Genomic DNA, 12,553 nt, shown 5'->3' on the forward strand with positions numbered 1-12,553 from the left:
AGATTTTCTGATTTGACTCTTTGATGTTGTGAAGAAATGTAGGAGTGACTTCTTTTACTGACATGGTATAAGAAATTATGTTGTTTCTGTAAAATATACTTTAATGTGACAAAAGTCAGTATTTACATGGAAAGAAGGGGGTGTCCTTTTATTTCTGCTTCTGAAGAAGCTGTATTTGAGCAGTTAAGTTTGAAGCTCAGTTTCTCGATATAGATAGACAGCATGGATTTTGTTTTGTTGCATGAGTTTAGTATTCACTGACTTTACTGAGAATTGCATGGATGAATTTACGTTTGTAATTTAAACCAGAATATCAAGCAACCAGATGGTATGGACTATTAGTCAAATGTGTTTGTGCTATTACTTGGTTGCCCTGAAGTCTTAATCTCTTGAGCAATACTGAATTTTTTTAGAAAATTTCTCCCCTCTGACAGACTCTTTCAACAGTTTGTCACATATTGCACAGTGCAGCATATTCAGAAAACTGTCAAAAATAACAAGGAGTGGCATGCTGGCATTGTGCAGCTCAGTACAATTCACAGCTTGAATGCTGATGTGACTAAAAAGTACTGGTTCAAGTCTAGTTTAAATATCTTTTAAATATGAAAAAAAAAGCAAGCAAGGAAGAAGGTGCTGAACTGAAACAGCAGGTCAGTATTCCTGATGGTATTTTCCATTGTGAATACTGAAAGACAGACCCTAACAGAAAATGGTTAACACAGTTCATTACTTCTAGTCATTTGGCCTTAAATCATTATTAATAAAAAACAAAACAAAACAAACCAGTGAGCAGTATCACAGTGATGGCCAGAGTTGTGTGCCATGTAAGAAAGCTGGGCCAGCAGAATTTTCTCTAATATGAAATGCTGTTTGCTGTCAGTACTCCAAATATATATGGCATCCTTTCCCAATTCTCCTTCAGTCCCTTTGCAATTTTTTGCATAAGTACTTCGTGAAACCCAAAATACCTTTTGCCTCTTTGAAACTAAGTTCATACAAACGAAGAAGTAACCCATGAAGTTGGGCAACTAGCATCTCTAGCAAGTGGTCAGAGTGGGACAAGCATTGTGCCCTGAAAATCAAGCTTTCATGAAACTTTCTTTAAAATTAGCTTCTTAATATTACATCCTTTTAATGCTTTAATATTGCATCCTTTTTGATAGCAAAAAAAAATGTATGGGTCACTTTATAGACTTCGGTTGTCAGAAGTCAAAAAAAATAAATTGACGTTAGTGTTTGACAAGGCTATTAATCAGGAGAAAGGGATATTTAAATCCTGATTATTTTTTAAAGGCAAATAGATTTCTTATTGCTGATTAGTCTTTTAATAAAGGACACATAAGTTTACTCTTTTTAACAAAGTGCTACATTTTTTTATAGATGGGCAGATTTTTTGCTCTTATGAGTACCTGTAAAGACCATTGACTTAATAGTTGTAATGCTAGCTTGCTTGAGCTGAAGAACTGCCCCACCTTTTGTAGTTTTAGAAAGACTTTTTAGACTTACAGGAACGACCTTCACCATGTTGACCTCTGGGTAGATAAAGCACACGCAGGTATTGCTTGTCATGCTTCCTGCTTTTTCAACTGCAGAGCTCAGCTTTGCAGTGTAAATGCATGCCTGCTGACTCTGAAAGGACAGAACTCAATAATACTTGCTTTTGAAAATATCTCCTTTTATATTTTTTCCAAATGAATCTATATTATTGAAACACTCTAATACGTCTCTTTTCAGGCAATATTTGTTTTACCTTGCTATCTACTTATCTAGATTATTGCACATAAAAATATCATCTGCAAAATAATGTTGTTATAATGGCATGAGTACAAGCAAAGAACCCTCTGCAATTTTTTACTTCACTGTTTTTGATTTTACTGGCTATCTTATTACACCAATTGCAAGGCAGCCAGTAAAAGATAGTTCAGTGCTAAAGGGTTGTCTCTAAATTTGTAAATACACTGCTGACTGCAGTCAACAATATATTCACAATAAGTAAATCATCAGATGTTTTATTATGTCCCACAGGCTGAATGCTGCTTGTAGTATTTTGACACAGATCTGTAGCTAAGGAATATTATACTTTCTGAGAAGTTCTGGTACCTATAGGCAAGGCAAGAGAATTACCACTGGGCATCTGTTGAACAAAATTTTTTGGTTTTCTTTGGGAAAATGTTGTGACTGAACCTACCCCATAACAATAGAGCATCAAAATAAATATTGGAAGCAGAATTACAAATTAAAGGATAAGAGAATTTCAGTTGCAAATGTGGCTCCAAGGCGTGATCAACATAGAAAATTCAGAAGGTAAATCAAGCCTTTTTTTAGTAATAAATCAATAGGTAAACCTAGTGATTACAAGCTGCTTTCACGGGAGAGTTTTGACACTGATGTGTGATTTCATGAGCAGTAATTGATCTTCCAGATAAAGTTGTGTGCCCATGTGGATCCCCAGCATTTTAAAACCTGTAGATGTAAGGCTTGGGACTTGAGATGACAAAGTATTTACAGTTTTATCACTTTTCTGTCTTATACAAAGGAAGATATCTGTAAGCACAGTGCAGGTCTACAAGTTAGTGAGGCATTTGGTTTCATTAGAAAGTCATCGAGATAACAACAGAAAAAACCCTCAATAATTTACTATTTACAAAAGTATTGCTTGTTAAGTTCGTATGAAAATTGTGAAAGTTATTATAGTACTCTTAGCTAGAATCTGTGAGAAAACATTTCCACATCTTTCACAATGCACAAGTGTAAACAGTATTTCAAAAGTAGGCTTATGTTCTTATATCCTGTAAGTTACATACTTTATATTCTTCATAATATCTTTTTCTCTTTTCAATAATATATTTATGCATTGCAGACACACTCCTTAGTTTTGTCTTTTTTCATGTTCACATAACATCAAAAATGAGAAAAGGTCATCTGAAACATCAAAACATTTAATTAGCACAAGCACATTGAAGTCACTTCATACTTTGAAATCATTGTCAGTTCCCATAAGAATGACTTCACTGCCACCAGCAGAGGATTGCTTTTTACTGGAGGAGACACAGATGCTAGAAAGTCCTTTTTGCACCAATGTTCCAATTAGCTGAACAGGTTGGAAGAGACTGGGAAAATGTCGTAAGAAACAAATGCTCATTGATTAGGGGACTTCAAACCTGTGAAGTTTTGTGGGAAAGTCCAATCCTCCTCCTTTGTGCTTCCCTATCATTCTTGCTGTTACCATGCAGTGTGCAGGGCTGTGCCCAGTAGTTCCTTCTGCGTGGAGTCCCAGCTGCTGTGTCCCACTGCAGCCAGAGGATGGATGTGCTCTGGATGGGTACCTGCTGTAACAAGTATAACAAGCACCTATGAGCTGCAGGCTTCCCTTGCCACCTTCCCTTGCTGTACAGATATGGCAGGAAAGCATACACCTGTATGTATATATGTATATATATATATATATACACATATATATGTGTGTGTGTGTGTATAATTGTTGCTATGTTGCCAGTACTGCCATTAGAGTGCTGCATTTCCTAACTTTCAGAATTCTGGGTTTTTTTTTTGTTTGTTTGTTTTTTAATATGGAGCATTCTTCATATCTGTACTCAAATCAGATATGAATCCACATGGGAAAAAACCACAGGCATCCATTACTTGGAGATAAATGGTTACCTCTTTTGGGCCTACCTTAAGACAGCAGGTATCACCCTGTGAAGGCACGTGTGTCCTTCTGTTGACTAAAAGAGAAGCATGCAATGAATGCATTAGTCTCATATAACTTACATTTAGATGCTTAAATTCTGTGCATTTGCAGCTCAGGGAAAGTTGAAACTTTACATGCAAAGCAGGAAATATTGCTGCAAATGTTTGGGAGAAGGTTAAGATGTAGCACAGAATCCTATAGTAGAGGTATATATATATATCACAGAAACACAGAATTGTCGCATAGGATTGTAACTACAAGTTGTATGATTTTCTGTGCTTCTCTGAGGAGAAAATTCAGACCCGGAGGTAAAAAAATAGTATATTAAAGATCAAGATCAATATGCATTTCAGTTTGGTGCATGTTGGGCCACAGTGTTCATCTCCAGCACATGTGCTGAGGAGGCAGCTGTGCCATTTTGCCTAATGATGCTTCAGGCAGTAGCACAGGGGCATGGTTAGCAACACCTCCCAGTTTAGGAAATGGGCAGATCCCAGAGCCTGTTATTTCTTGGGGTGGGAGCTTATAGAGCCCAGGATCTCTTGGTATTGGGATGCCTCAAGGGCCAGTGGTTTTTAAGGGCCACTGAGGGCTCACCAGAGGGATCTGTCAGAGCAGGACCAGGCAGCCGGTTCCCATCCCACCCAGAGCCAGGAGCAGGCAGCTGGGGGCACTGGGACAGCCCCAGCCCTAGGCACTGGGGCTGAGATGGGCTGGGATGTGGGTTCATGGGTGGGACTGGCTCAGAGGGTCCGAGACTGGGCAGGGCAGGGCTGTGGGGAGCTTGGGACCAGCCCAGCACGACCCTGGGGCTGATACGGGGTCCTGGTCTGTGGGGTGGCCAGAGGCATGGAGGGACTGCAGGGATGGTCATTGCTGGTGGTGCCATCAGAACCCTGGAACTGGCATTGGTTCTTCATTGCCTGTATTTGTGATAGCAGTCATTTTTTGTTTTAATTTTGCCAGTTCATACAATATGAAAGGATTTGTTTACTTTTTCCTTTGCCTTCTCACAGGAGAACATAAGTCATACAAAGCAATAATTTTAAGCAAAAGCAGAAAGAGAAGCTAATTCTGTCAGAGAAAAAATATGTGGAGATTTGGGTAATTCAATAGGTAGTAGTTAGAATCACAGTTTCATTATAAATAGCTGAAAATGTGTATTCAGACTAGTTCAAATCAGGGGATTTATGATGTTAGGAGACATTAAACTGTCCTTCCTAAATATTGCTGCTTTACTCTTCCCTTGGAGATACATATCCTTATTTTAACAGATTAAAAATATCTGCATATGAAGAGAATGCCATATTGTAAATTTAGAGTTGTGAATTTTTATAACTTTGAATGTGTGTTTCGTTCCGAAGTGCAGTACTTGGAGTTCAATAATAAAACAATATGAGAATCAAGCCACAACAAAATTATTCAGACAAGTAATTTGGGAAATTTAGAAGCAAATAATATGCTCAGATTTAATTTAACTAATAAATGCTTAAATATAAGCAAAGACATTACTTGTGGTGACTTTACAAAGCTGCTTGTGCTTTGAACTGGGTGTCATCTCTTTCTAACTTAATTTCCTGCTTAGTCTCACACTCATTCCTAAACCATTACATTAGTTTTATGGGTCTTACTGCTTTTGGATCAATGGAGCACAGGCAAGAGTGGTATAAATACTACAGATATACATTTTTTTTTTCCTTACCTCTTTCTCTGCCTCCACAGTTGGTGAAATTTTGTCCCAGTCATTGTAGCTGGGAACATATGAATCACATACATTTGAATGTCAGTTCAAAGAGGAAACTAATAAACACTTGAGTAGTCATTTTATAGGTCTGCATGTGTCTTCAGTTTTGAGTTTTGGCTTTTGATTGAAGGCAATTGTCCATGCTTTTGCATCATTTCCTTTTAACACTCTTACGTGTAATTGTTATTCTTTGATTTCTTTGAATAGTCCTATGGTTCAGTTTGTGTCCATGGAAATTTCATGTATGCCTGGTCTTTTTCAAGTAATAATTGGAAAAAGTGAAGTGGAAAGTCTCAGTAATTGTTGAGGCTATTGATTATAAGGGGTTTTGTACTAGAGAGGGCATAAAAACTTGCCTTCAAAGCATTCTACAAAAAACAACAGAAATCTGTAAAATGCAAATTATTTATTTTAAGTGGCAAGCTCTAGCTGCACATCAGAGATTTCAAAAATACTTTTTTATTTTAAGCTTTGGTGCGCACAGTTTGCTGTTGAACCCATTGGGTACTTTGCTTAACTTTTAGTAGTTTTCAAATTGCCATGTGTGTTTGTATCTGCATGAATATATTGATGGATATATGAATGGTTTGTGGGTGAGACAACAAATGGTTCTTAATGCTCTTCAGCAGAATAGGTATTTTTTAATCTCTTTGGGTTTTAATTATGGAATGGCTGTTTGTCTTTCTTTAGTCATGGTGCAAGAATGTAACATTTTAAGCAAAAATTTAAAACTTTTTCAGAACTCCCAAATATTTGGTAAGAATGGGTCACACCATTAAAACTCATTTTACAAAGGTCCACTTCAGAACAGGAGAAACTATAAAGTAGAAAAAATAAATACAAAACATCCATAAGTACCAAAAAAAGGAAGATGTTTTAGTCTTGCTTCTCTTTTTTTTTTTTGTTTCCCATGTTTTTTCTTTATTCCGATTTTTTTGGAATATTGTTCCTACTATGTGGAGGTCTAAAAGGACTTTTTACAGACAAGAGACTGCCTGTATGTCTCAGGGTGATTCAATACAGCCCACATTTGATATTTTTTAACTCATTGCTGCTGCCAAGCATCCTGCCAACAGTGAAATGTTTTTTAAGCTCTCTCCTTTGCTAGTAACTTCAGGATCCTTTGTATAATCAGGTACCAAGATGAAGTGAAAGTCTGGACTATGAAAAGATTGTAAGCAAGATTGGGCAGTTTGAAAAATACACTAGACAGAATACTGTACTGGGAAGAGAATGGACAGCTAGTAATGCTTAAATATATGCATGTCTATGGGTATTTTCAAACTTTTAATTTTTTTACAAACATCCATGATTTCAAAGAGTCTGTGGTTTCAAACGTGGAAGAAAGAGAGGATACATGTAAGCAGCTCACATATGGGAGATTATGTAAGTTATGCATGAGGGCAGAATAGGATGGAGAGAAATGGGAGAAATAGGCATTCAGGAAATATTATTTCAAGGAGAATGGAAAGAGGAAAAGTTCTTAGGAAAAAGTTTTTGCTAGGCAAGAAAAAAGGAAACTTTCCCATATTAAGAGATTTAGTGAATAATAAATTGGAAAGGATAAGAGGGAAGAAAGAAATGGTTGGTTGAAGAAGCAGCTGTAAAGACTGCAAAAACGGAGACAAGCAGATGCAGTTTGGTTGATGTTACAAAGCTAACATCTGTCAAAGATTAACACGCAGTATCACATGAAATCATCATTATCTATGCTTAGAAATGCCTATAGCAGTGTACAATCAATGCATATATTTTCAGAGAAAATTACATGCAGGAAAAAAACTTAATAATTACATCAGGCCTGGAGGGTAAGGGAGTTGTGTTTTAGGCAGGAGTTCTCATCTGAAATACAGAGAAGTCAACAGCTCTGGGCTACAAGTCAGGCCTCAGGTGGAGAAGTTACTGGGACAGAGTTGATACATTCAGGCTTTGAATAAGCCGAAACACAGAGATGTAAATCCCAGTGAAAACTAACAGAAAAATGCTGTGTAGCAGTGATTCTGTGGTGGAAGTGGTAAGGACTACTTTAAGTGCATTTTGAACAAGATACAAAGTAAATAGTGAAAGCCTAAATGGGGGGAGAAGTGAGGAGAGAAGATTAAAGCTGACACATGGGCTATGGTCCTAGAAGCTGGGGAGATCAAAACCCACTAAGAAAGAATCACTCGGAACTAAAATTCATGTATTCAAATATTTGAATATCCATGTGTGTGAGGGGAGGGAGTAGGTGGGTTGAAAGAAGCCTGTAAGGATGTCATAGGTTTTATTAACCTGGAAGAAGCGGTAACATAAATATAAGAGACAAGCTGTTAACAGATAATTCTTATAGTTTGCTTAAACCTTGGCCACCTTGGCTGCCTTTAAAAGGGTTTGCTGATGAAGTTGCATTTATGGTGCATGCTATACCTGGACCTTCTTTGAATGAAGATAAAGCATTTACCTGCTGGAAGCTGTTTTGAATCTGATTTAAATCAGTTCTGTAAGTTAAGTTAAATCAGTAGAAGACTTGTACTAGTATAATTCTGGCCTATTTTAGAGTTTTTGCTTTTCTTCAGTTGTGTTGTCTTTTCTCCTTGAATTCTTAAGACAGCTATGCCAACAGAAGTTGTGGGTGTAGGTCATGTCTCACTGGCTTTGAATGAAGGCACAGTGCTGATGGTCATGAAGTGTCTCCAGATTCATTTGCCTTCTTTTAATAGTAGTCACTAGGGGTATGAAGTAACTATTTGTAGTTGTATTGGTGGAAAAGCACATTGATAAAGATCTTAGTTCCCCCTCTGTTCTGGGGAGAACTATGCTCTTTATGTCTTTTAAGGAGTTTTCTCTGTTCACAAGCAGATGCTTGAATTTATGGTAAAAAGAATAAAGCCCAGATTGTTTTTGCAGGCTGCACTTCTCTCCCTTGCCAGAAATGAGTCTGGTAGTGTAGAAAAGTGAGTAGCAGCCTTGGATTTCATCACCAGGAAGGTATTCACATCTAAACAGGTCAGTAAAGTACATGGCATCTAGCAAGACATATTCTTGCACATGGGCTGGTACAGATGTGAAAGTCTGTAGCAACTGACCAGGAATCGGATTGCAAAATTCTGGGAAATCGCTCCCCTGCCTGTGCAGCTGGTTTGTGCATTACAACTGTGGGTGACAACTACATAGTTGTGAAATGGATTTTGTTTGTGACAGCCAAAATTAAAGTGATCTGTCGGGCCTGCAGAGCCTATGAAATCCTTTAGGGACTCAGGGCAAGCTTTTATTATTACACTTAGAAATGATTCCAAGCCTGGTGTGTGAATCAGAATTCAGCTTTGAGTAGCTCCAAGGTTTTGATGTGAGATCCTCTTTTAACAGGCTTTTTGGCTTACACTAAGGGGCAGGTGTTATCTAGCAGACAGTGCTGCCCTTTTCATCTTGCTTTTGTTTGTAGTCCTTTGGGGAAAGGGCTAAAATATTCGGAATATAACCTTTCTAAGCATTCTTGGTAGCACGCTCATAAATGTGGAAGGATTATTTGATAGATGGTTTTCAGCATTCTGGTGCCTGCAGAACCATGGCTAATCTTTCTAATCTTCTTTATCTAAGGTAATCTGTGTATTCTGTCCTCTCTGCATCTATGTATTTTATGCTGAAACTACACTGACAGAAGCTCTAAAATGCCTATTTTTGTTTCTTTCCAACAGCTGGCTGTCCAGACTCTTTGATTAAAGAGCTTCATCACTTCAGGATTCTGGGAGAAGAACAGGTGAGTTAGCAACTCAAAGGCAGCATCTTTATGTCACGAAAGATAGACACTAATGAGACACTTTCATCTTTCTCTAGGGAGGCAGAGTGTATCTCATGACCCCTAGTGACCTGAAATGGGGGGGAAAAAAACACACAGGAGATATATGTGAATTTCTTTCTTTTCTGTTCTATCCATTAGCCTTGACAGGTTATTAATTGGTACATCTGCTATCTGCCACAGCTTTTCGGCTTTTGACTACAGCAGTAAACAGGCTCTCTAAGACAGCAGATAGATAATCTGGCTAAGGGATTGGTACTTATTGTAACTGATTATATTATCCACCTCTTTTTGCTGTCTTTTTTCTCTTCTTAAAGTGTGTTTCTCATTCATAATCATAGCTGTGCTTTGCACTCACAAAACTATTTCTGTAGGGGGGTTTATGAAAAAACAAGAGTGAGGATGCTTTACAACATTCACAAGATGGTCAGAGTTATGACCAATAAAAAAATAAAGATACAGAGTTGCTGAGAAAATTACCTTAAATTTGAGAGAAAAGTTGAATTGTCAAATGCTTAATGCTTCTAATATTGAATTCATCTTTGTCTCTGAAATGTCTCTCCTAATGTATTCGTTATAAGGCCTGATGTAGGCTTGCATATAATAGGGACCAAGGGCCTGAAAGCTCAGCATTAGTGTGTTTTACATCAGAATATCTCTGTCTTTTAATGAACCTGGCACCAAGGGAGTTGCAGAAGGCTATGTGAGGGTCATGACAGGGGTAGGAGCAGATCCTGAGTTCAAAGTCTGGTTTCTTAGCTTTTAGATCAGATTTTTCTGTCAAGAACACCCTGTTGCTTCTCATTTCCCTGTCACTCTCCTACGAGTATATTTTTATGACAGCTGGGGCTGCTGGTACATTTCCTAGACTTACTGTTTTCCTCCATCAGCTCCGCACTTCAGTTGTTAGAGAAAGTCGAAAGCGAAATCCCTCAGGGACGCACCTTCTCCTCAGCAAGAAGACAGTGTGGGAGGGTTTGTCTGACAGGAATGGAAAAAAAAATAGACAGAAAACAGACTGGGCCAAAGCAGATTCTGGAGGCATGGATCTGATGAGACTGAGGATTTAGTAAGAGGAGATAAAATAAATTATGACCGTGGTGGAGCCAAGAAACTGATGAGAACCAGCTAACAAATGGAGGACAGAGTGAGATGAACCTTGCAGTTACTGGAGAAATGGGGCTGGTAGGTGAAAAAGGGGAGGAGTAGAATCCAGAGTGATAGGGATCTGGCAAGGAGCTGGGACCAGGGACTGGAAGGGAATGAGCAAATATGGAAACCTGCCAAAGAGTGGTAAATAAAGGAAGATCTGCAGTTTGTGAGCTGCATGGGGAGGTAAAGATAAGCAGAGCAGGAGGAATGGGACAAAAAGGGAGGCTGAAGAAAAAGTGGGAAACAACTAAACCTGCAAGAAACTGCAAATGTGAGGGAAAGGGCTGAACCAGGCAGACTTGGATAGCTTCACTAGCTGAGCTCTGAGAATGGAGATGTAGACCCCAGCCTTTCTAATGACCACTGGCAGAGCAGTGTAATGTAACTAATGGACTGCATTTTTTTTTCTGTTTGCTTTTTAGAAAATGAAGTGGCAGACATAAAATAAAGGCTAAAAGTGTTGAGTGTGCTGATGAATAGAGATACTAGGCAATGTCAGATTTAAGGTTGTTTATACAACCTTTATACTTTCTTTGTTCTGCTCACCTCCTCTCACACCTTTGCATTAAGAGTATTAAATTATATGATGATATACAAACTTCAGAAGTGCATCTGATAACAAAAGAAGTCTTGAAGAGGGTAAGAGGAGTTTGATGAAGAAAACCTCTTACAGATAACACTGACATTTTACCAATTGGAACTTTTATTCTTTTGGACTTTCATGATTAAATTACTCCTCTTTGTATTGAATACACCTAGACAGATGAGAAGTTTTTGTCATCATTAGTCAGGAAAATAAAACTATGCAGATGGAAGGTTGTTTTGCAGAAGGGATTTGACCTATAAACATTTTTCTTTCTCTGAAAATGGCTACACTAACAGGTTATTTGGATACTTGCCATGAAACTTGAATTATCCGATAAACCTGTACAAATATAAAGAATATTGCAACTATATTCTGTCCCGAAAAAAAAGAGTATTATTATGAGTCTACTGATGACCACAATAGCTCTTGCTTGAAGTTAGCACACACTTTGATGGTTAGGGAGAAGCTGCCACAAAACCAAGGTAAAAGAATCAAAATCTAAATGAAGAAAGAAGGGAATTTCAGGTGAAGTCCTTATTCATGTGGCTATCTAATTATTTCTTATATTTATTTAGTTATATATTTGGATTTTTTAAATATTTACAGTGGATTGGGGTTTTTTTCTGTTAAGATGCATGCCTAATAGAAAAAAAAATCATAATTATAACACTTTTATTCAGACTGCTTACAATTTCAGTATAATCAACAAACATACATTTTCTTCCACTACAAGCACCAGTCAGAGAATAATGTGGCATGTTACTGCTTCATGTCCAATCTTGATTTATTTATAAAATGCTTATGTACTTAGGGCCAGATTATAAAAGCAGAATGGACTATTTTGATAATCTGTTCTGATCTCCTTTAGAATACACATTACATGAATTTCTTGGATTAACTGTTGTTTAAACTGGAGTATATTGCTGGAAAAATATCCATTCTTTGTTTACAAATCACTTGCAGGCATTAAATCCTATTATACATCTCAGTAGGGAAATAAAAAACTTCCCAGCCTTTCTTTTTCACCATCCTACCAGCACCACTATGCTCTGCACCGCATAGCTCCCACTGCCCAGTGTCCAGATCCTTTATATTTCCAGTTCCTTTTGTCCTGCCACAAGGCAGTAGGTAATCATCACAATAAGAAATTAATTCAGTGCATGAATGAAACTCATAAAAAGTCACCAAACTACTGATACAGGACTAAAAGAAGTTGCTTATATGGCAAAAGGAAAGGCTACCTCTTAAGGTTTAGGTGGTGGAAACTACATGAAGAGGGAATTGGTTTTAGGCTTGTGGAAAGAAGTAATCATAGTCTATGTGGTACAAGCTTCCGTGGTACATGATGGGCAGTGTGGATACCTATCTTACCTCATAAAGGTAACTTCCAGTGTGATTGGAATATGCAACACAAATACATTTAGCAATGGATTGTTACATTAGCAATGGACTGTTACCTCACCTTTTAAGAAAGTCTCAAAGTCTGACCTAGAAAAGTCTCCAAATCCATCTTTGCTTGGTTTTGGACCTCATTTTCAGAGACTGTCCCACTGCACATAAGTCTGTATGAGGCAAAGAGAATCTCCTGGAGGTGCAGCCCCGGGA

General features: G+C 37.8%; 1 protein-coding gene across 1 annotated transcript in view; it reads left to right on the top strand.

The window, feature by feature from the left end:
- Positions 1–12,553, top strand: part of PRKN (parkin RBR E3 ubiquitin protein ligase) — a 712,407-nt gene that overhangs the window by 590,140 nt on the left and 109,714 nt on the right. The window contains exon 8 of the mRNA XM_071740466.1: positions 9,110–9,171. Coding sequence (XP_071596567.1) covers positions 9,110–9,171 — 62 coding nt within the window. The remainder of the gene's footprint in view (positions 1–9,109; positions 9,172–12,553) is intronic.

The sequence above is a fragment of the Heliangelus exortis genome, chromosome 3, assembly GCF_036169615.1.
Source record: "Heliangelus exortis chromosome 3, bHelExo1.hap1, whole genome shotgun sequence".
In the NCBI taxonomy this organism is placed as follows: Eukaryota; Metazoa; Chordata; class Aves; order Apodiformes; family Trochilidae; genus Heliangelus; species Heliangelus exortis.